Source organism: Nicotiana tabacum, chromosome 12, assembly GCF_000715075.1.
Source record: "Nicotiana tabacum cultivar K326 chromosome 12, ASM71507v2, whole genome shotgun sequence".
NCBI lineage: Eukaryota > Viridiplantae > Streptophyta > Magnoliopsida > Solanales > Solanaceae > Nicotiana > Nicotiana tabacum.
In genome coordinates this window covers 68,609,671-68,635,374 of record NC_134091.1, presented here as the reverse complement: position 1 = coordinate 68,635,374, position 25,704 = coordinate 68,609,671, and the positions used below count along the sequence as shown (strand labels likewise).

Below are 25,704 nucleotides of genomic sequence, written 5' to 3'. Positions count from 1 at the left end.
CTATTTAAATTAATTCTTCATTTAAATTGGCAAATTGAGTCCCCAAAACAGCAACCATAAAGAATAAGGGCCTGCAATCAATAATTTCTCCATCAAAACCAGAAGAATCACCATGGGAGAGCATTCGAGCAGGAAAAAGAAGCACAAACTAGAAGAATCAGCAACTTCTTCGTCGCAATCGTCTTCCGAGTCAGACGAAGAGTTTGACAGCTCTTCCGACGATGAAAGACGACGCAAGCGTCGGCACAAACGGCGCCGTTGCGAGGAGGAAAGGAGTCGTAGAAGCTCCTCGAGGAGCGATAAGCATAGAGAGAGGAAGAAGAGAGAGAAGAAGCATAGGAAGAAGCGGAAACATAGAGGCAGCAGCAGCAATAGGAGATCAAAACGAGAGGGTAAGAGGAAGTATCCGGATTCTGATGAGTCAGACTCCGGTTCTGGGTCGGGCTCTGATGATTACCTGCCCGAGAGGCTTAGGGAAAGGCCGGAGGATGTGGTGAAAGGTATATTGCAGGAGTTTCCTACTGTAGCTGGTGATTTAGAACAGGTACTACATTTTGATTATTCTTTTTGTAATTAGCTAGCTAATTGTGTTGTTGTTGTTGACGTCGTTTTTGTTACGACTGTTATTGTTATTGCTGCTCAGTTTGTCCGATGGTATTTGACTGGTTACATACTTTAAGATTATAATTTGACTTCACACTCCATCCGTCCTAATTCTGTGATGGTATTTGACTAAGTACGGAGGTTAAGCAAGAAAAAAAGGCTTTGGAAATTTGTGGTCTAAAACAAGCCATAGACATTTGTGTGGATATAAATCGTCTATGTAAAACGAAAAGTGTAAAGTTAAATTATTTTTAAATATATAAATATATAATGTGTCATTCTTTTTGGATCAGAGTTAAATGAGACAAAGGAAGTGTAATATTAGTGATAATGGAAGAAAATAAAGTAATAGTATAAATTAGTATAATAGAGAAAATATCAACATCAAAGTTCAAACTTAAAGAGTCATTACATTTGGACTTTTGAAAGTTGTAAAAAAAATGTCTTGAACATTTTGGAGAGTCCCAAGATGGAGAGGAATCGTATAAATCACGGGACAGATAATCGTTTTTGCGTATTAATTCATTAATTTTTTGTACAAGAATTTTTCCTTGTTATTTTAAATGTTCCATGCACTTGAAAATTCCATTCGGAATTTTTTTGCAATTTCATTGTTAGAAGATAGTACATCGGAAATGTTAATTTAATTGATGGAGTTGGATAAGATGGTTGGATGGAACCCCCACCTTTTTTTTTTGAAAGGTATTGTGTTAAACAGGCACCAAGAAGTTGCAGGGAACACAAAGTATGAGAAGTTGTTAACAAAATCCTTATCAAAATTCATAAGATGAAATACAAAGTCAGAACAACTCTCTTTGCACTTGCTGGAATTTCATTTAGGAGCTGGCCTTTTCTTTATCTTCATGATAGTAGTTATCACATTCTAAATTTAGTTGGATAGTGGTATTAAGTCTTGTACCAAATCCAGCTACTAACATTCCTTCAGTATTAGGGAATTAGAGAGTTCATGTTAAGTAAAGTGCAAACAGTGTCCATAGTTAAGCAGTTTGAAAACCTATTTTGTATTTTCTCCTGTCTTCTGACAAAGGTTGGTGCAGATTTCTACCTCTTTACTCTCCGATTAGGTCATGTAGAAGCTCCTTGGGCTTTGTTCTAGTGGTAAGATCACAACACTTGATGTGAGAGTTAGGCGCATGTCACGGGTTCGAATCCCGCCGCTGACAAAAGCCTGGTAGCTACGTAGAGAAGGGTAGAAAGGGCAGGTCATTATCCACCGAGCTTCGAACCGTGCGCCACTACCCCTTGGAGATTTCTCGGTTATTGAAAATTAGGTCATGTTCTATAAAGCGGTAGTTAGACCGCCCATGTTGTATGGAGCCGAGTGTTGGCCAGTCAAGAAATCTCATGTCCAGAAGTTGAACGTAGCGGAAATGAGGATGTTGAGATGGATGTGTCGGCATACCAGGAAAGATAAAATTAGGAATGAGTATATTAGGGACAAGGTGGACGTGACTCCTGTAGAAGATAAGTTGCGAGAATCGAGGCTGAGATGGTTCGGACATGTGAAGAGGAGAGACCCTGATGCCCCGATTAGGAGGTGTGAGAGGTTGACCATAGGGGGTCAGAGGAGGGGTAGACGGAGGCCTAAGAAGTAAGAAGTATTGGGGTGAGGTGATTAGGCAGGACATGATGCTACTGCAGCTTACCGAGGACATGACCCTTGATAGGAGGGTGTGGAGGTCGGGGATTAGGGTTGTGGATTGATAGCAGTCTAGAATTTCGTCTAGTCTTTCCACTAGTATTAGTACTAGTCTTGTATTTTCCTATTCCTAGCCCTTTGCTATTACACGGTGTGTCATTATTTCCGGCAGGATTGACTCTATTCGTATAGTGTTGTATTCTTAGATCTTTGTTATTGCACGTTGCACCATTTACTTCCGCGTCTTATTACCTTATTGTTGCTGCTGTTTGTTTATTGCGTCATTTTCACTTCTCTTGAGCCGAGGGTCTTTCGGAAACAACATCTCTACCGTCATAAGGTAGGGGTAAGGTCTGCGTACACTTTACCCTCTCCAGACCCTACCTATGAGATTTTACTGAGTTTATTGTTATTATTGTTGTTGATGAAAATTAGGTCATGTAGGAGCTTTCGAGCCAGAATTCTGACTTTTAGCGATGAGTTATTTTTCCAATTGATCTGCCAAGAAAAGGCTGCATTGTATGCAACTATGCATTATTTATGAGAACTAGAAGGACCTTACAAAGTGAATTAACCAATAGAGAACCAACATTTGTTTCCTTCCAGAATATTCTATCCGTAGTTTTTCCCCATCTGTAGTTTAAATTGCCCAGTTCAATTCCTTGATTTTGTCAGCTCCTTATCTTTTGTATAGGAAGCCCCTAGTGAGCTAACATTATCTATTTTTGTGAGCTTAACAGCTATGACCTCTTTTGTGACTTTACTTTTCTGGTATTTGCATCTTCCCGATGCCCTATTTTAATACAACATCTTACTTCATTTAAAAAAAAAAAAAAATCCCCCCTGCAGTACCCTAGTTTCCATCAAAAGAAATCCTTTTCTACCTTGTATTAGTGAGTAAATAAATGAGCTGTTTGGTTTTGTAGATATACATAAGGGATGCTTGTGTCCAGTGGTGGGGCGGGGATTCAAAAGAATGCTAAGAATGTTGCACCTGGGATTTGAACTTTAAGCAATTTTTTAACCTTCTTTGCCACTATACTAGGTCAAGGGGATTCAACAATTTAAATATAGAAACAATTTTGATTATGCTCTATTTGTACAGTGCAGTTTATCAATGAAGGGGATTCAATTGAACCTCCTTTCTTCAACTTAGCTCTGCCCCTGCTTTTGTCCGCTAGCATTCAATGTGTACAGAAGATTGGGTGTCGTTCATAGAGAATCACATTATGTTGTAGATTCTCTTACTTTTTGATATATTTCTTGTATATCGGAGATTTATTGATAAAGTTAATTACCATATCCAAAAAAAACTTGTGTCCATAAGCTACTAATCGATTTGGTCGTTTATTAGCGCTGACATGGTATTCTAGGATTTTGAATCATAATAAATTCGTCTTCAAGCTAATATTTGCCATATTCACTATGAGCATGAACATGCTTAAAAAGTTCTTGTTCTCATATGTAGGCAAATTCAGCTAACGTCTTCTGGAAATTCTATGCAGCTTCTACAAATGATTGATGATGGACAAGCTGTAGATATAAGGGGTTTATCTGAAAAATTGTTGGTCAAGCGTCTGCGAAAGCTGTTCCTGTCCTTAAACCTTAAGGAAAGCGGTGATCACGTCTTTCTACTACCATCAAAAGCATCTCCTACTTTGGAGACTATAGGACCCTTAATCCGCTCCCAAATGCAACTTAAAAGTCAGGAGTTTTGTCAGAATGATGAGCACTCGAAGCCATTGGATTCAGGAGGCGGACAAAAAAGTTATAATGCCAATATGAGTTTGCCAAATGAAGAAGCTAGTGCTCATAATGCTAATTTGAGTTTGCCAAATGATAATGCTACCGCTTATGATGCTAATTTAAGTTTGCCTGCCGAAGAAGGTACTGGCCCAAAAAGGAGGTATGTTGATCTCACCCTCCTGCTCTATTTAGCCTCTCAGCATCATGTTATGGTTGATCATACTAGCATGCTAACATCCCCTGGCTGTTTTTGCTTTACATAAAAGGAACATGGAACATGAAGGACAAGGGGGATCAAGAAAAATTAGTTTAGTAACTCGCAAAGGGCCGCAAATTTTTAAGTGGAAATGATGATGAGAGAACTATCAGAGAAAAGGAGGATTCAGAGTATGCCGTAGAATATGAGACAATATAAAAGAAAGAGGACTTTGTTGGGCGATCCTATAACGAGAACTGAGCAAGGAAGCATTTCACCTAGAAATTTCAAGTATGCTAGGGAATGTTCTTTAGGTAAATGACAAGAGCATAAAAGAGAAGGGCCTTCAACGTCTCTCTTTAATGATTATTGAAGACATTAGGGACCAAGCAATTTCTTATAAGGGGTATTAATTGCAAATGGGTACTGTTTTTGGTCATCAAAATTGGTAGGAAACAAGTGTTTCGATCACTTATAAAACACATGAATGACACTCAATGGAAGGTTAATGGTTGCCATGTGATTACTCATCATGGTCAAATTCTTCCTGACTAAGCATTACTTTTAAACCATATTCAAAAGTAGAGGGCTAATGTGGTGCTTATATTTTTCTGAGCCGAGGGTTTATTGGAATTTGGAAATAGCCTCTCTGCCTTCACAAGGTAGGGGTAAGGTCTGCGTACACACTACCCTCCCCAGACCCCACGATGTGGGATAATACTGGGTATATTGTTGTTGTCAAACGTAAAGGGACAAATTTTGACCTTTTTCTCGAAGTATTTTGAAACCTGGATCCCATGTTCGAACTCCGTTGAAGGGAAAATACGAGAGGATTCGCTAACGACAATGCATGGCCCTAAAGTGTAACGAAGGGCAAAATTAAGATATTTTAGTAGAGGGATAAATTTGGACATTTTCTCGAAATATAGTGGTTTCTTCACTTTATTTTCTGATTTCTTCTTTTATCAAGGCCTCATTCTAATCCGATGTCGTCTTCATGTTTATTTTATCTCCTTTGTGCTTGTGCAGGGTGATTGGCCCCGCAATGCCTTCTGCAGAATTACTTGCTGCTGCAGCTAAATTGACAGAAGCACAAGCTGAGCTGAGGTAATCCTCTATCTACATTACAATTTATTCCCCCACTCAGATATGTACTCGTGGACTTGGATTTCAAGACTGACTACCCCTATCGGTATTGATGAAGAGCTACTTTAACTGTGTTGGCAATGCGCTTAATGAAGTAGATAATTTGATTCTTCCCTTAAGCTAATCAACTAGACCGTTCTACAGTAGTGATGACGATGCTTCACATGGGGTGCATTTACTTCCTTCAGAAAGTTTTCAGTTTAGAAATGGAAAAACAGATTGTTTTTGACACATTAATACAAAGATTACTATGAGCTTCTTGATGAACTCACGGTTTGACCAGCCTCTCTTTGTAATTTTACCCGTGCTTCTCTCTCTCTCTCTCTCTCTCTCTCTCCCATAAGTAGTGGTTTTCCGTGAATTATATTATCCATTCCACACTTAAGAAGCTTCAAATAACAGTTTAGGTTGTCATGTATGTTATACCAGCCTATAATGAACTGCATTAAATGTCTCTGGCTAATGTTTCCAGGGATGTTGAGTTGGAAGAAGATACTGAATTGTTTGTGGGACCTCCACCTCCTGCTTTGGTGACTGAGGTAGAATCAGCAAATGAGGCCGAGCGTTTTGAAGAGGTTCTTCCTTCATTCTCTTCTCTTTCCTATCAGTCTATCAGTTGTATCTACGTATATTTCCCCTTAATAATCATACCTGGGTCTAAAAGTTTCTTAGTACCTTCAATCTGACTTCATTACACTTGAAATTTTGATTTGATAAACACTGTTCAAACAAAGTATTCCAGTTGTATTAGTTTTAAGATTACTTGACGGACTTTTTAGTTTAAGGAAACCAAATGGAACTAACCCTCTAGATTTACAGATACCATTAACCAACCCCAGTATGCGCCTTCAAATAAAGAAGAATCTGCCATGTAGTGTTGATATGGTACTGTAATTTGTATTTTCTTTTGGCAGGAGTGGAATTTGTAATTCGTTCTTTCTTTTTTTAATAAGGAGCACTTTTTGGTTTGTCTATTGGTTGGTTGCTCTCTCTCTCTCTCTCTCTCTCTTGATCGATCAATTTCTCGGTACAATTCAGAAATTTGAACGCTAAAAGTAGTGTAACCGTGTATCCTATATTCTCGTAGACACTTCCCAATCTCTCTGGGTCTTCGACTCTTCCTTTTCGCATCCTTTGTCTTTGTTCTGTTGTCAACTTCTATATATACCTTCGTCACAATTTTTGCACTGCAGTTGTGGGTCTGGGTTTGGCTTATGTTCATGTTTGATATTTTTGGTAAATGTGAGTTGAGATTTTTCTTTTCTATGTAACTCTTAGTTGACAATCTGGACAATTGCGTATTATTATTTCTTATACCTGGTCAGGTTACAAGAATCATGGGAGCAGAGGCAGACAACTTATATGATGTTTTGGGTGTGAACAGAAATATGTTGGGTGATAACATAAAGAAAAGGTAATTTGATTGCTTGTTTGTGGAGTGCTAAAGCCTTTTTTTTTTAATGGATTAGATTAGTATCTGTAGTTTTGATCCCCTGAAGTTATTATTTTCTTAGTTAATAAGAAGTTTTTTGTCTGCTCACCATTCAATTTCTCAAACTTGGTCTGGCGGATGGCTAAGCTGCGAAAGACTTTCCTTTTTCTTCTAAATCATGCTTGATTGAAATTTTAAACCTGAAGAGTCAGTGGGGATGCTTCCTGATGGGCCTGTTATATGTTGCTTTCTTACAAGAAATCATACTTACAAGTAATGAGTGACAACTGAGGTGCATTGGTCTTTTGGCCTTGCACAGTATTGATCTTGATGAAAACTGAATATTGAAGTCCATAATTGATATTTTGCATCACTAGCTAATTTAATTCACTATATAAATACAGAATATATTGAGTCACTATGCAAATACTTTGAATATTAACTTAAACCTCTACTACAACAACATACCCAGTGTAGTCCCACAAGTGGGGTCTGGGGAGGGTAGAGAGTACGCAGACCTTACCCCTGCCTTTAATAAGGCAGAGGCGCTGTGTTCGGAAGACCCTCGGCTCAGGTAGGGGAGAGGGGAGGGGCAATAACAAGCAAACCGATCTGACAACCAAAGCAAAAATACAAAACTAGCAAAAGGTAATGCAATGAGAAAACCAAAACACAAGACAACAACAAGTAGTAACAGAAGACTAGGGGTACGAAAAAAGCACGGAAGGCACCAAGTGGTGTATCAAAGCTACTCCTACAAACAAGGACAACACTCGACCACCTAGCCCTTTACCTTAATTCTCAACCTCCACACCTTCCTATCCATGGTCATGTCCTCAGTGAGTTGGAGCAACGCCATATCTTGTCTAATCACCTCTCCCCAATACTTCTTCGGCCTGCCTCTACCTCTCCGTTGTCCTCTCCCTGCCAACCTCTCACACCGGAGCATCGGTGCCTCTCCTCTTCACATGCCCGAACCATCGTCACTGAATGTTAATTTCAATACAGAAATAACTTCTTTGCTTAGTTTTTTATAAGGTGGTCAAATTTAATTTAAAAAGGGCAAATAATTGCCAAAATACAAGAAGTATACCGAAAAGTAAAAAATATAAAAATCTTACATAAAAATATGATTTTCTACCAACGACACCCGATCTTCTATTCTTATGGGGATCTCATGGGTGGCGTCAACTGTACAAAGTCCTTTATTTGTCACGACCCAAAATCCCTCTGAAGGTGTCGTGATGACACCTAATCTCTAAACTAGGTAAGCCTAACATTAACTGAATTAACGGCAATGTTTACTAACATCGAACAATTTCGAAATAAAGAAAATCTCTATACAATTTACAATCCCAAAACCGGTAGTACAAGTCATAAGCCCTTTCTAGGAGAAATTTTACATAATGAATACATCACTGTTCCGGAACAAAAGGAAACAATGGAAATAAATACAATAGAAGGTGACTTCGGAGCCTGCGAACGCCCAACAGGTGTACCTTGAAGTCTCCAGCCTCACCAAGCGTAAGTTTCAAAACCAACTCGATCCGAAGTACCTGGTTCTGCACAAAAAAAAATGTGCAGAAGCGTAGCATGAGTACACCACGGTGGTACCCAGTAAGTGTCAAGTCTAACCTCGGTAGAGTAGTGACGAGGCCAGGTCAAGACACCTACCGAACATATAAACCTGTGCAGGATATAACATAAAGCTAACAAGGAAGGAATATCAAGTAATACCAATAGCGAAAAAAGAAATCGGATTACAAACAGTAATAGCGACAAGGAAAACACGAATGGCAACAAGAAATAGCCAAGTAATTAAACAATAACATAATTGGGATACAGATAAGTTTAAATGTGCTCAAGTAGGGAAAACGATGTCAACTCAACCAATCAAATCGTTTCTAATACACGATTCCAATAATCCCAATTCTCGTAATCTCATACCATAAATCACATCTTCCAAACCCGTTAACACTCACGGCACCTTGTGCCCACATCTTTCCATCTCACTTTGCACGGCAAAATCCACGTGCTACTCGGTACATAATATCCGTGTCAAATGCTAATTAAGATGTTCAAGAGATTCCATCTATATATCATAAAGTAAATTTACAGTTTCTAGACCAAATAGGAAATCAACGAGAAAGATGAGTTTATTTTAGAAATCATTTGAGTGAAAAAAAATAAAATAACATTTTCAAATAAAATACAATATCGAATAAGCTATTGCATTTAATATGGAATTTATTAAATTAAAACATAATAACAATTCCTTTTTTTAAGTAAAATAAAAACCTCAGACATATTAAGGAGATTAAGTTGAGAAATCAATTGAAATAAAATATAACAATTATTAGAAATAGTAAATACTGAAATATACGACGAGTTCTAACTTAAAAGTCACACAAGGTAGCATGATATTAATTCTTTTATTTTAAATCACTATATTTCTAACAACTTAGCGGGGCTGGAAGTAATGACTCAACGTAGTAAATTCACCTTGAAAATCAATTCACCAGAATAATGGTATTAGGAAAAGAGTTCCAATAAGTCTGACAATAACTCAACCCTCAGAAAAACAGTGACAACCAGAATTACAAAGACGAAGGAACTGAAACCAATACAATAAAGCAGGGAATACAAAATACAAAATATGTTGCGGCGCGCAACCCGATCCCACCATATAAAATCAACTTCATAATTCACCTTTATTTCACCATAATAATCCATCCTTATTTCACCTGTTGCGGCGTGCAACCCGATCCCACCGTACAATATCAATATCAATATCATAACAATAAACAAAATATGCCTGATCCCACCATAAAATATCAATATCATAATTCACCCTTATTTCACCTGTTGCGACGCGCAACCCGATCCCACCGTACAATAACAATATCACAATATAAATATCCTCCCTTATTCTACCACCTCCCTTATTTCACCTGTTGCGGCGTGCAACCCGATCCCCGTACAATAATTTAAATCAACAACAACAATTCAATAACTAAATTTACCAGAATTTCTACAATCAAGGGTATGAGTACACGGCAACAAGGAAACCACGTAAAATCAAAGGAATACAACAACCTTTACAAAATGACAAGACATGTAAAGCACGTGATAACTAAGCAGGCAATCACAACAATTTGGACATGTAGCAGATATGCACATAGTAATAGAAGAACTCAACAATTAAGAGGTAACAAGGCAATAAGGAAGGCAATAACTTCTGCTAAGGCATATAAGGGCCAAACAACAAGTAAGGGGTACAATAAGTGCCCAAACAACAAGTAGGAGGTACAATATGTGCTAACACGAGATACCTCATGTTATGACAATTTAATCAAAGGCATGGGAAGAGACTAGACAATCTAAACCGGTCAATACCACATATAGACCATGTACCCACTCGCCACCTTGTGTACACGGCTTTCACATAACAAGATAGCACAATTAACTCAATTCCTAAGTGGTGGTTTCCCCCACACAACGTTAGACAAGACACTTACCTCAATTCGGCCAACTCAATATTTAATTTAGCTTTTTCTTTACCAATTCACCAATGCTCGGCTCAATCTAGCCAAAGACGACTTAAATACATCAAACAATGCAAGAGAAAACTATTTCAATTAACAAAGCTATGGTCCTTATACAATTTGCAAAAAGTCAACAAAAGTCAACTCCCCGAGCCCGCACCTCGGAACCCGATAAAATTTACAAAACCCGAACACCCATTTTGATACGAGTTCAACTATACCAAAATTATCAAGTTCCGATACTAATTCGTCCTTCAAATCATCATTTTACAATTTTGAAAGATTTTACAAATTTTTCCCAAATTTTCCTTTAGATTCCCATGAATTTGATGTTAAATCTAAGGTATAATTACAAAATATAATTGAAAATTGATTAAAGGCACTTACCCAATGATTTGATATGAAAATCCTCTCTCAAAATCGCCCACTCTCGGACCTAGGGTTCAAAAAAATGATAAAATGAAGCTAAAACTCGGAATGCCCAGCTATTAGCAGGCTGCAGATGTCGCATTTGCGACAGGGGGTTCGCAAATGTGACCTCCGCAAATGCAGACAAAACATCGCAAAAGCGAAACATGAGGTTTTCTGCTAAGGTCGCATTTGCGACCAAATGCTTCGTAAATGCGAACATGAACCTTCGCAAATGCGAGGAATTCTTCCCAAAGGCGAATTCCTGCCCAGCAGCCCAGGTTCACAAATGCGAGGCTGCTTCGCAAATGTGATAGTCGCATTTGCGACCAAAACATCGCAAATGCGATTAAACCAGAACCAACACTCAAAATCTTTAACAAAAACAATCTGAAACCAATCCGAAACTTACCCGAGCCCCCGAGACTCCAAATCAAACACCCACACAAGTCTAAAAATATAACATGAACTCGCTCACGCGATCGAAACACCAAAATAACCTCCAGAACCACGAATCGGATGCCAAAACACATGAAAATTACCATGAACTTTAAAAACTTCTAGAATCGCAACCAAGCGTCCGAACCATATCAAATCAACTCCAAATGACACCAAATTTTGCAAGAAAGTCCCAAATGACATAACAGAGCTGCTCCATTTCTCGGAACCGCATTCCGACCCCGACATCACCAAAGTCAACTCTCGGTCAAACCTCTCACTCCTCCCAAACTTCAACTTTTCAATTTTCGCCAAAATGCTTCAAATTACCCTACGGACCTCCAAATCCAAATTCGGACGCATGCCTAAGTCCAAAATTACCACCCTAGATTATCGGAACCATCGAAACTCCAATCCGAGGTCAAATACTCAAAAGTCAAACCTTGGTCAATTTTTTCAACTTCGAGCTTCTCAAAATGAGAGTCACTTCTAAAAATCCTTTTTGAACCCCTCAAAAACCCGAACCGATGATGCACGCAAGTCATATTACACTGTGTGAAGCTACTCGTGACCTCAAACTGCCGAACCGGACGCAATTGCTCAAAACTATTCCCTCAAAAGCCTTTCTGGTTCTCTCTCCAAATGGTCCACATAAGTGTAAGTGGAGGAATATCCCACGCTTTGTGTCCTCTTTTCCAACTTCTGAAGGTCCAATGGAACATTGCTTCTTTAACCGAGCTTTGCATTACTCATTGATGACCAAACCATCCCAGTACTTTCCACCATAACCTAGATGCTATTCGACTGTGTAAAAGAAGGTGATTCACGTCGCTTTCAAGCTTTGGTCTAGTGGTAAGGGCGCAACACGTGATGTGCAGTTCGAAACCTGCCGCAGAAAAAAGCTTGATATTTAAGTGGAGAAAGATTAAAAAAATAAAAAAGATAGAGGAGCATGTTCAAAAAAAGGCGATTCATGTCTTCTCCTTAACATTTACACATAATGCACCAACTGACAGATATAATCTTCCTCTTCCTCGTATTCTCAGCCACCAAGATCACCCATCCTTGCAAAAATAAAAAGAAAAAAGCATTGATAAGAGGAAAAAAGCAATTCATATTCCTAACACAAGATAATGCTCCCAGGCACGAATTTCAAAGAAAGAGCCTAAAAACTCTTTCCGGCGAATTTCCTTTTCCCAATGGCTCTTCTTGTTGTTTCAGCTTAGTTTTTTCATTAATCATTCATCAGTGATTGCTTTAGAAACTTTGTTCGTTTTTATATCCTATTTTCATTCATGGTTAACAAAATTTATTTCAACAGTGGTGGGAAATCCTTTGATATCACAGAAATCAAAGGTCTAGATGAGGTTTGGTTTGAGTGGGTGGAGCGTAAGTCAAACTACATGAGGAAAATGACTTTAAGCAGGAAAGTCATGCTGTGGATTTGTGTAATTCTGCACATTGCATCTGAAGGAAAGGGAAATGACCTTAGGAGATGGAAGATCAGAGATCACATGTACACCTTTTTCTGCGCTAAAAAGTACAACAATTATGGTAGATTCATTAGTGTTGTAGCAGTTCAAGGGGAGCGCAGGGCAGTAATCATTCTGCCAGAAATAGCATTTAATGGAGGGTGGAGAGATTTTGCTCTTAAGAGTGAAAGGTTCATAAATAGGGAGGTCCCAGTCATTCAAAGAATGCCCATCCCAGTGAAGCAACTTCCTCCCAAGTCAGATGAAAATCATGCTTATTTGGAGGCTTTTAGAGCTGACAAATGGAAAGCGAAAGGATCCTCAACATCTGCTAGTGCTTCCAGAGCTAATTGTATCATAGTAGTAGGGCCTGAAATCTCGGATCACGACGTGCTCTCCAGATGCCTGGTTGGAAGCTTCAAAGCTTCTAAAGAACTTCCAACTCTATCGGACATTCGAAGATGGGCTAGCAGTAAATGGAAATCAATCCCAGGGGTGCAAATGTATGAAATGCATGGCTCCAAATTTCTTTTCGAATTTCCCTCAAGGAAATTGGCAGAACACATCAGAGTAGGAGAATGGAAATGGAGAAATCTGCTGATGAATTTTGACTGGTGGACGCCAACGACCGGATGTCTCCCTGCAGGCGCTATTCTCGATTGGGGTGAGACTTCTGGGAGTTCCTCTTCATCTCTGGTATCAAGACATCTTCAAACAAATTGGGGTCAAATGTGGGGGTTGGATTGAAACTGAAGAAGAAACCACGTTGAGAAATCATCTGAAGTGGGCCCGCATTAAAGTCAAGGGTCCTTTTGAGCAGATCCCTAAATCTATCGAGCTTGAAAAAAATGGTGTTGTCTACACTAATCCGGTGTGGTGTAAGGCTCCGGCGAGCTGGAATTTTACTAGCAAAGATGAAAAGCCAGAAGGAGGTTTCAGGGAGAGTAGACTTATAGCTGGGTCTACAGGTGAGGGGTTGGTGCACAAGGTTCAAGGGACAGCTGGTTCAGACTCAAATTTGAAAATAAGGGAAGATATTATCATGGGGCCTATAATTAAAGGGGGGCCTACTAATGGGCCTGTTGAACTGGGCCAAGGAGTTCAACTTACAAAGTTCAATCTGGGTCTTTCAAAAAGCCCAGAAATGGGGAATAAGTTTCAGTTTTCAAACAAATTTGATATTCTCGATACAGATATAAATGGAGATCCATTGATGGATGGGATTACTTAAAACCAGTTGCTAAGGGATTCTGAACTCAACTCTCTCTCTCTCCTTTTATTTCTGAAGGTGACCAAGACGCTCATGAATTTCCTAGTACTGAGGGATTATGCATGCTAGTTGCAAGAAAAGATGAAAGGGAAACAATTATGACAGGGGATTTCACTCCTTTCTCTCTTAGTGCCATGAATCCTTTCTCTCCTAGTGCCATGAATCCTCTGCAGACATTTGATTTTAATGACCGGGAAAATTGGTTGGTGGACGAAGCTGATCCTTTGGACACTCACTTTCTCGAAGCAGAGTCAGATGCTTCACTATGGGTTCGTAAAAATATTTTAAAGATGAGCAAGTCTTATGGGGTAAATTTTCAAGGGTGTGAAGAAGAAGCACTATCACTCTTCATGAAAATTGATAGGCGAAGGCAAGAGAAAAGATTGGAGACTGCTGTGAAAACAATATCTACTCCAATTAGGAAGAACAGGAGTATGGAGGTCCAAAATCTAGTTTTCAACATGAACTTTCCAGAATCAAGCTCAAGGAACAGGGGAAAATCCATCAGCAATGGTTATCAATGAAGGTAAAAATCTTATCCTGGAATGTTAGGGGATTGAATCGAAGAGTCGAGAACTGTAGTCAAAATGTTAATAGAGAAATGGAAGGCGGACATTTATTGTTTACAGGAAACCAAATTGGAGGGGGATATTAAGTGGTATGTGAAACAAATTTGGGGGAATAAGTGGGTCAAGTTTGGTTGTTTAGAAGCCAGTGGAAGTAGGGGTGGCATCCTTGTATTATGGGACAGTAGGGTTTGGAAATGAGAGGTGATTAATATAGGGAGTTACACTATCACTTGCACATTTGAGTCACAAATGAATAACTTCTCATGGCACTTGACTGGAGTATATGGGCCGCATAAAAGATTGGAAAGAAGGAATGTTTGGTGGGAAGTTGCTGCTTCCAGGGGACTCTGTGCAGGTCCTTGGGTTGTTTGTGGTGATTTCAACCTAACAAGATTCATGGATGAAAGGAGAAATGGCAATTCCATCACCAGAGCCATGACTGATTTTACTAGCTTTATTGAAGATATGGAAATTATTTATCCTCCACTACTTGGAGGGATTTATACTTGGACAAAGGGCAACAACTCTCATATAGCATCCAGAGTTGATAGAATTTTGTTCTCTTCAGAATGGGATGAAAGCTTCAGAAGCATGAGACAATCAGTACTTCCTAACGTCTCATCTGATCACACCCCTATTGTTCTTGATTGTGGGGATTGGGAGAATGCTAAGTCATATTTTAAATTTGAAAACTGGTGGCCGAGTGTTGAAGGGTTTAGAGACAAGGTGGCTCAGTGGTGGTCCTCTTTCACCATTCAGGGCAGACCCGATTTTATCTTGGCACAGAAATTAAAACTCTTAAAAGGCAAACTCAGAGAACGGGGATCATCACAAGGTGAGAATCTGGAAGCCAGGAAAACAGATTGTCTGAATAAACTACTTGATCTTGATGCTGCATAGGAGATTAGGGACCTCACTAAGATGAACTTATACAAAAGACAAGTTTGGCCATGGATCTGGAAGAGATTGCAAAAAATGAAGAGATTTCACGGAGACAGAAATCCAGGGTATAGTGGCTGAAACAAGGGGATAGAAACACCAAATTCTTCCATTGGGTGGCCAATGCAAACAGGAGGTTTAACACCATTGACAGACTCAACATCAATGGTACACAAGTGGAGGATTTGAATACTATTAAGGCCGAGATCCTATCCTTTTATCAGCAGCTATACAAAGAGCCAGAGGAATGGAGGCCAGATTTCAACTATCCACATGCCTCTAAGATCACCGACTCTGAGGTGCAGTGGTTACAAAGAGAGTTCAACGAACAGGAAATTTTGGAGGGCCTTAGAGCATGTGCAACAGATAAGGCCTCTGGTCCAGATGGATACATTATGGGTTTCTTCCTCCATTGTTGGGAGGTGATCAAGGTGGATCTCTTGAACACTTTTAATAATTTTCACTCTCAAGAATATTTTGAAAAGAGCTTCAATGCTACTTATTTAGCTTTAATCCCCAAGAAAGTGGGGGCAGGAGACTTGAAGGATTACAGGCCAATAAGCTTAATCGGGAGTGTTTATAAGATTATCTCTAAGGTCCAGACAAAGAGATTGAAGAAGGTGATTCATAAGCTGGTGGATGAGCAACAAATGACTTTTATTAAAGGCAGACAAATTATGGATGCATCTCTAATAGCTAATGAATGTGTTAGACTCCATAATCAAAGAGAAGATCCCTAGCATACTATGCAAACTAGACGTTGAAAAGGCTTTTGATCACATCAATTGGAGTTTTCTTCTGAAGCTGCTCAAAGATTTGGGCTTCGGAATCAAGTGGATCAGGTGGATCCAATTTTGTATTACAAATGTCAGATTCTCCATCCTTATCAATGGATCTCCCGAAGGATTTTTCCCATCTCAGAGAGGCTTAAGGCAGGGTGATCCTTTCTCACCCTTCCTTTTTATTATTGCTATGGAAGGTCTGAATTGCATGATCAAGAAAGCTAATATGGAGGGGTGGACAAGGGGGTTCAAGGTGCCTAACAATGCTAGTAGCAGCATGGAAATCACCCATCTTCTGTATGCTGATGATTCATTAATTTTTTGTGATGTTAAAGTGGAGCAAGTGACACATCTGAGGTTGATTTTGACTGTTTTTGAGGCCATCTCTGACCTTCACGTGAACCGGAGGAAATCCCTGATCTACACTGTTAATGATGTCACAGATACTCAAAGATTAACCGGCTCTTTGGGATGTGAGGTAGGATCCTTGCCTACCACTTATTTGGGGTTACCACTGGGTGCAAAGAGCAAGTCTCGTCAGATATGGAATGGTGTCCTTGAAAGGTGTGCAAAGAAGTTGTCTAGATGGAAGAATAATTATTTGTCTATGGGAGGGAGGGTTGTACTGGTCAACAGTGTGTTAGACTCTCTTCCCACCTACATGATGTCACTATTCCCATTACCAGCAAGCATTGAGAAGAAGATTGATGCTCTGAGGAGGAATTTCATATGGCAAGGCAATAGAGAGAAACGGGGGTACCATTTAGTTAAATGGAAAACCCTTACAACTAGCAGAAGAGAAGGTGGTTTGGGAATCAGAAATTTGAAGCAACACAATAAAAGCCTACTCATGAAATGGCTTTGGAGATTTTCACTAGAGGAACAAGCTTTATGGAGGAAGGTGATATGCACAAAATATGGGATTGAAGGTCAGTGGAGCTCAAGTGCAGCGGCCAGCCCCTATGGAGTGAGTGTGTGGAGATCTATTAGAGCTCTATGGTCAACTTTTATGAGCAACACCAGCATAAAGGTGGGGAATGGAGCAAAAACATCCTTCTGGAAGGATGTTAACATCCTTCTGGAAGGATGTTTGGATAGGAAATTTTTCCGTTTAAAGACAGTTTTCCTGATTTGTACTGCTTAGCACTTCAACCTGATGCTACTATTGCTGAAACCCGGAGCCAGCAGGGTTGGAATTTCAGTTTCAGAAGATTTCTCAATGATTGGGAGGTAACCAGAGTGATTGAGTTCCTTAAGGTCTTGGAAACTTTCAAGGGACTAGTTGAGCAAGTGGATAGACTGACATGGGATAGCAATTGCAGAGGAATTTTCACTGTTAAATCTGCATATGAGGGCCTTACCAGATCAGTCCAGCAGCAAGGGCCTTGGTTATGGAAGCATATCTGGAGTTTGAAGGTTCCTTTTAAAGTTGCAGTATTTTGTTGGCTAGTGGTCAAACAGGCTGTCTTGACTCACGAGAGTTTAATGAAGAGAGGAATGCGCCTGTGTTCCAAATGTTTCCTATGTGGTAAGGCCAATGAAACAAACAGTCATCTCCTCATTCATTGTCAGGTCACCAGTAGATTATGGCAGCTGTTCATGAGTATGAAAGGTCTAAGTCGGGCAATGCCAAGAGATACCATGGAGCTTTTGTTTGTGTGGGACAACTTAGCAGCTGGAACAAGTCAGAAGAAGTGGTGGAGCATCATTCCTGCATGTATTTGGTGGACAGTTTGGTTGGAAAGGAACTCCAGGTGTTTTGAAGATTTAGCCAACTCTGAACAGAAGATCAAAATGAAATGCATATTTTTGTTTCACTTTTGGTGTAAAGAAGCTTTAGTGCAAGATGTAGAGTCCCTAGTTGATCTCATTGGGTCCTTGTAACTGACACAAGTCTTGCCTTGTTTTTGTCTTTCTGGAAGTCTTGTAACTAGGGTCTGTTTCCATTAGCACTATCTTTGTGCTAAGTTCAATTTTTAATGAAATAATTCAAAACAAAATGAAGATGCGCGAACTGGTAACTATATTTTATTAATTGTTTATAATATATGATTTGAAAATAAAGTTTTAGTATATTCTGAAAATAGTTAAAAGTTATGGTTACTGAAATATTCAAACATGTTTGCTTTCATATTTGTTTATAAATTATTTATGACGTGTTATATAAAATCTAATAGTTTGCAACTTTTAGATTCATTGGTAAGTCGAGTTGCTTTCATATTAGATTTCGTAAAGCATTTTGCCTTCATTGATTTTCAGGTTGGGGAGGGTTGAATGGACGGTTTCTACTTTATTAATATACTATTTTAGGATTATATATCCAGCTGTGCCCTCATACAATGGTCTATTTTGATGATTAATATACGGCTATGACACGAGACACACTTCTACCATCACAATAAGGGAGGAATTTTACCCACAAGTTGTTAACTGGTATCAGAGGAAGCATTGTTTCTTTCTTCCTCGTCTTGATGGTGTGGCTACTGCTATTGGCATGTGTACGATGGATGTGGATTAGTTACCAATCGACTGTTAACTTGTAGCTGCTGCTGTCATGCTGCTAAATAAATGCACCTTTAAACTCTGTTCTCATTTATTTGTTAATTTGGTGTATGTTTTAGGTACTGGAAGCTGTCTCTTATGGTGCATCCTGATAAATGCTCTCATCCTGAAGCTCACCAAGCGTTCATCAAGCTGAACAAAGCCTTTAAAGATTTGCAAGATCCGGACAAAGTGAGTAACTAAGTGATGCCATCATTTATTTTCCTCACTAACTTTGCTTTGCCAGGAGAAGCTTCTTTAGGGTCTGGCATAAAACCATGTTTTATTTTCTAGTAGCTAAGGTTAAGTGCAGATATCTTTCATTTGTTTTTTGTTATCAGACATCAGTTGGACATTTTGTCTAAGCTAGCTAGGGTAACTCGTATCTAGTCATTTTTGTGTAGATGCCAGTCCCATATATTTTGTTACCAAATGTTTTTGCTTACTCTCCGTTCTCTTTTTTTTTTTAAGAACAATTTATTATACATAGTGGGTAGGAGAAGGGGAAATGGACAAGGGAATTGCAAGGTAGGGAATCAAAACCCTCACCATCAACGTGAAAGTTTTGAATCTTTTTGAATCTCCTAGTTAATTTTGAGCTGGACCATCATTTCATATTGTCTTTTTATCAAATTTGCCTTATTGTTATTTAGGATAGCTAATTTGGATTTGCTATATGCTGTGTGAATCAATTATTTTGGTGTTGTTTTTCTTTCTTGTTTTCTTGGTATGCATTTATTTGGTTCAGATAAGATAGAATTTATTATTGAAAATTTTCATAAGTGTATCAGCTGATCTGTGTGCCAAGAATTTTGGTGTGAATGTCAAAATTCAGCAGTTGACATCAGTGCCACATTCTATTTAACAACAACAAACCCAGTATAATCCCACAAGTGGGGTCTGGTGAGGGTAGTGTGTACGCATACTTTACCCCTATCTTGAAGGTAGAGAGGCTGTCTTCGATAGACCCCCGGTGCCACATTCTATTTACTACTGTATAATTTTCTTGGCTTATAATTTTACCTAGGAGTTGATAGATACTGAAATTTTTGCTTAAATGATGAAATAGAGAAGCTTATTAAAAATAACAATGAAATAGGGAAAGAAAAGAACTAGGAAATAGAGAAGTGAAGCCTTTTACCTACTCAGGAAGTTGAAAAAATCATCAAAACTTGATGTTTTTTGACCAGCAAACCAGCAGAGATTATGATGTCTACCAATACCTTATTCTGTTCCATATCGTATATCTAGTCATGTGACAGGTTGAGTAATTAGCTTATTAAAAAGTCAAAACTCAACAAAGATGACTTGGGTTGCTTGTTTTATCCATACAATCATTATTAACTACTCAAGACACCATTATATGTTTTTCGCTCTGGCAATGCAATCTTCTACATCTACAAGTGACATGCAAACATGGATTCATCTTCTATTCAGGTTTTAGAAGGAAATTAAGAAACAACATATGAAAGCTAAAATCTCTTTGGCTTTCTTGTTCCTGCAGAGAACAAAATTGTGCTCTCACCTTTCGATAGAAATTAAAATGCTCAGGCAGGAAATCATAGCAGGAAACTTTCAAAAAGTGTCTTAGAGAAGCTCAGTGGGATCGGGTGTAGGGTTTTCCTCCTAAGAGCAGCGGTGCTAGATGTATCTGTTACTTTCTCACTTCACTGATTCATTGTCTAAATGTATAGCAAATGAAAAATAAGCAGGATATGACCACTCAGGATTAACACATTGAAAATTTCTTGCTATCGTTTGATGGATTAACATCAGGCATTCTTTAACTGTAGCTTATCATTGTTCCATTTCATTTCCTTATACATTGTGACCTTTCTATATTTTCTGGAACATTTACAGCATGGCAATGTTTTATTGGTGGTTTTTCCAATGTTGTTTTCTTGTGACTTATCAAAAAGATGTTTTCTTTTGTAGAGGAAAGTGTTGGATGATAAAATAAAGCACAAGGAAGAACAAGAGGAACTTAAGGTACATTCTTTGTGACCCATGTGGTATGAAGATAACTCAAAGCTCTATTGTCTGTGAATCTGTTAATGGAAGATTTGGTTCTGTAGGCAGATTTACAAGCTATGCGTGAGGCCGCCCTATGGAGGCGCGTGCAAGGTTAGCCCTTTTTGCTTGAACTTAGTTTATCATTCATTTTATTTTACACTTGATCAAATTTTTTATGTGACTTGTACTTAATTTTTCTATTCAAGTTCTCTTCTGCTTAATCCTATGTGATTTCTACCCTGAGCCGGAGGAGGCAAGTTCTAGTGTGCATAAGAAATTAAGAATTATACAGACAAAAGCATGGTATTTAAGTAGAGAGAAGGGTAGAGGGACTGGCCTGAACTGTACTCCACTGGCCCTTGGGGATTTATTGGTTATCCAAAAACAAAAAAAAGAAGAAATCGAAGGAAAAAGAAAAAAAATGGCTAGTACATTGTCGGTATTTTGCTATTCATTTTCATTCCTACCATTAAATATCATGTAATCATCGTGCGATGAAAAGGGATGCAAAGCAAGTGCAGCCAAATGTCAATTTACTGAAAATGACAGCAATTCTGGTTATCTCTGTATATAACCTCTAGGTCTTGTACCAGATGAACTGTCAAAGAATTAAGTCAACTTTTTGGGATAATACTCTTTATTTCAGTTTTGTGCCTATCTGCACCTTGTGTATGTCTTGTTTCAAAATAATGTTAGTTGTTATTTGAAGTAACAATCTATTAAATCATTTAAGGACAAGATTTCTGAGGTGAAAATAAGTAGTACCCTAACAACTAGTGGTGGCAAAATGGATAAAAGAAAACAGTTATCTACCCATATTATCCATTAAAAAATGGGTTGGATAAGGAACTTTTTTAAAACGAGTCAAATATGAATAGGAACTAAATTATTCACTTAAAAAATGGATAACCAATGCATAACTAATGATTTAACTTTTACATTGGTAAAGCCTCAAATTGGGGGTTCCTCAAGTTTGGGAGAATAGGAATTATCCCAAAAGTGAACATATTCAAGAAGCCATGGATAATATGGATATCCATATTATCCGCCGGTTAATCCGTATTAAATATGGGTCGGGTCGGAGAACTTATTCGTTTGTGTATTACCCATTTTCAACCCTTTCCGCCCGTTTGCCACCCCTACTAACAACTAACACTTTATTAATTGGCGTTTATCTTGGGATTGCTCTAAACATACTGACTGCATGGGTCAAATGAGTGGTTTTAAAGACGTAGTTAAATACAAAAAAAAAATGCTTTCTCTTGAATAGCTTTAGTTTTTTAAATGGGGTGATAGACAAGAATCAACATAGTAGTAGAGCAAGGGTCTACCTTGTAGTAATAAAACTTCTTCCACATTTTTGGGCCACAAGTGAGGTGGCATGTTACAGACAAATACTAAAAATGTTTCATCTCTAGCTTAAACTTCCAGAATGATGGTGCATACAATTAGCAGATAGGTCTCATATACACCAGATAAATGTTTGTCTTTCTGACAGAATGGTATAATATGTTACACTCCAGTAATAGTACCTATTGTGAAACTGAAGTACCAGTTCTCCTCTTTTCCTGGTATGTGATTGCTGCCTTTGCCGCGTTCACCACCCTTGAAGGAGATTTGGAAGGTTACGGTCTAGCTCACCTGAGTTACTAGAGAGTCCATTGCCGATGAATAAAGCATAAGAAGACTATCTGTAGGTTCAGACATGTTATCTTTCCAATTCAGAAGTCCTGGATTGTCTATGTACAGTACAAGTAAGCTTCTTGTTAAGGATATGCATTCAACTGTAGAGAAGACGACACAATTTAATATAGACAGCACGAGCGCATGCATGTGTGAGTTAGGAAGAGAGATAGATAATAGTGTCAATGCAATTAATGTTGAATTAAGTCCCCTTAGCTTCATTTTCATGCTTGTCCTTTCACCTTTTGGTCGTTTAACTATTTATATCTCTACTTGAGAGAACATATTCCTCTGCTTTAAATATCTTGATTCTTGTCTTACTAGCATTTTACCTTGAAGATTTGTCTAAACTAACATTCCCAGCAAGTCTATCGTCATACTTTTGGTGTCAATTCTTGTAACACATTATAGAATTTTGTTTTCCTCCTTTACAGAGAATTTCCCTGTCTTTCTTTTTGCTGCGGTGGGAGGGGGTTGGAGAGAGTGTGCAGCTTCTTCTGGGATGTTGCATCCCGTGTATGGGACATATGTACCACCTGATTTACATGCTTAAAGCTCATTCTGTTTCCATTAATAAGAACCTCACTTTTAGTTGAGCTGTCTCTTGAGGACACCTCATGTTGGATGGATGGCCAAGCAATATAGTTATGAAGTAATGCGAGATGCAAGAGTGTAAATATTTTCAGTGGCTTGTTCTAAATCTATTAATATTGGCTATGGTACTTGTCAATAAGATGGCTCTTTGCAAAATGTTCTGTTGGCTGAAAAGAATTGACAGAGAGTAGTTTCAATCTTTTCAAATTGAATTATGCAACAATTTCATAACATAAATTCTGTCACCCTTTCATTGAATACTTCTTACACCATGATTACTTTTTCAAACTGCAACTAACTTATTGTGGCTCAGTACTTCTTTTTGGGATAAAGTTGTGACTTGATATGTTTACAACCTTTAATTTGAAGAGGAGAATTTCCTTTTAATCGGGAAAACTATTTGCTTCAGGTATCTCCATGGAAGGTGACGATCTGCTGTTAGCAGAGATGGAGGTCAAAGCTGTACCAAAGAGAGATGAATGGATGACAACGCTGCCTCCTGAAAGAAAAGTAAGGTTTTCGTTCTTCCATCAATTTTGATGAGTGATGGGGATTTGTTGATAATATAGATGACATATATGTTTTGATATTGGGTTATTTCAAAACCACATCTTCTTTCAATAAGCTTTTTACTCTGTCACCCCTTACTGCATATTGGAAAGATTTTGGACGTATCATAAGGATGCTTCTCGCGTTATCGCTTTAATGACTATGAAATAACCCAACACCATAGCTTGATTGTTGAAAAGCAAAAATCTAATAGAAGCAAAAACAAATTGAACGGGAAGCTATGGCTTGGGGGATTTTGTTCAATGGAAGCACCAATTTCTTTCCCATACGAATTCCAGTATTTTATTCCCACCTCGAAGTTATAAGATAGAGTAATTTTAAAAAATAGGAATATATATATGCTTACATGTAGAATTCTTGCATGCATGATGTGCATATATGTAAAAAAAAACCAAAAAAAGCATGCACTATATATAATGCTGGTCGAAAAGTTAAACAAAACGTGTAATCCTTGGCTAATTTCTGAATGAGAAACTGCTTCCTTGATGAAGTGTTTCTTTCCCTTTTTAACTTCGTAAAACTCTGCATGATGAATTCCTTGACTGATTAACTGCGTAGGGCGGCGTGACTATGCAATCAACGACGAGCTTTAGCAAGAGTTCGAAAGAAGGCCGAGGTGATACTAGTGCCTGGACAGACACCCCATCAGATCGAGCTCAGAAAGCCAAAATGAAGTATGTTCAACTTCTCTCATTCAGATTCTTTTGGATATTACATTAGATATTTCAGCTTGATTGTTTTACATTTTCAGTTATTTGGAAGCCTTTAATGAGGCTTCCGCACTTGCTTCTAAAGAACAAGAAAAGAGTAGAGCAAGTGTCGACGCTGAACTGGTGGAACAGTACAATAAAGCGAAAAGATCAAAATCTATGGTAGAAAAGCACCAAGAGACTGTGCGGGCCAAGTCAAAGAAAAAATCTAAGCAGGAATCAATGAAAGAAGAATGGGAAGGAAATCATCCATGGAAACCTTGGGACCGTGAAAAGGATTTGACAGCCGGAAGGCAAAACGTTAAGCTTGAAGCTGCAGACATGGCTCAGGGTCTCACATCCAGGTTTTCTTCTGGATCTTTCCAAAGGAACTTCCTCTAGAAGAAATGTGCAGGCTTTACGTAAGAGATCTTTTCTGATGTTCGAATTTGCATTAGCCCTTAAAATATTTTTACTTGAAAGAGAATATTCTGGGAACTCCGTTTTTCAAGGTTTTTTACTTGAACGTCCATCCCAAGTGTATCCATCAATTTGACATGTTGTAGGGATGTATGTAAACATCGAGGTACAGCTGATAACTTGCAGAATATTTATCTAAGCATAGATGAGGGAATATATGACTTTAGCTTTTACTCATATGGTTCAAAATTTGTAGCCTCATTCTCTCTTCCCTTCACTCAATCAGTTCTGTTCAATTAAATAGAAACCTTCAAATTATTACAGATTTTTTCAAGTGATTGGATGTCTGAGCATCCAGAGATTTTTATGAGTTTCTCTTGTTAGTATAGATCCAATTAGAGTCCTAAACTCTAGAGTAGATTGAAAAGGATCAAGGAATCTTCCAGTAACTTAAAACTCAAAACATGGTCTTTATCTAAAAACTCAAAAAATGTTAAGATGAGGCCATGGCTGATGCATAAACTGAATGGTGGGAAAGCATAAAAAACAGTTGAAGAATGGGATTTCCCCCCTATATATACTATATTAAGGACTTATTTACCATTTTTCTCAAAGTTTTTCAGTTTTCAATAAATACCTTAATTTTTTAAACAATTTATATACAATCCCCCTTAAAAGGCTATCATTCCATTATTAATGCCTTCAATTAAGGGATTCAGTGGATTCAGTTATATCCTTTCCTTTTTTCTCTCGTCTCCTCTCTTCTATAGAAATTTGACTGCCAATTCACGTAGTTTTTCGCTTAATAGTGGTCCCCACTTCCTACGACGAAAATCACACATAATACTTGGCACCCATCAACGCACATAAGGTTTACTGTATTACATTTGATTAATGCGAAAAAATGCGATACATTTATGAAAAAATACAATTGTGATCTTCATCTTCTTCAAGTTTCAATCACAACTCTAAACTTAAAATCTTATAT

The 25,704-nt window shown here is 38.3% G+C and overlaps 1 protein-coding gene across 1 annotated transcript; it reads left to right on the top strand.

Annotated features, from left to right (window-relative positions):
* The first annotated feature begins 35 nt into the window (after positions 1-35).
* On the top strand, positions 36-24,965 carry LOC107796936 (uncharacterized). The gene is made up of 11 exons (XM_016619758.2): positions 36-544; positions 3,769-4,169; positions 5,235-5,312; positions 5,824-5,926; positions 6,677-6,765; positions 18,828-18,939; positions 20,683-20,736; positions 20,823-20,871; positions 23,447-23,547; positions 24,166-24,281; positions 24,359-24,965. The coding sequence occupies exons 1-11, from the start codon at positions 113-115 to the stop codon at positions 24,696-24,698; spliced, it is 1,875 nt and encodes a 624-aa protein (XP_016475244.2). The 5' UTR covers positions 36-112; the 3' UTR covers positions 24,699-24,965.
* Positions 24,966-25,704: the final 739 nt, after the last annotated feature.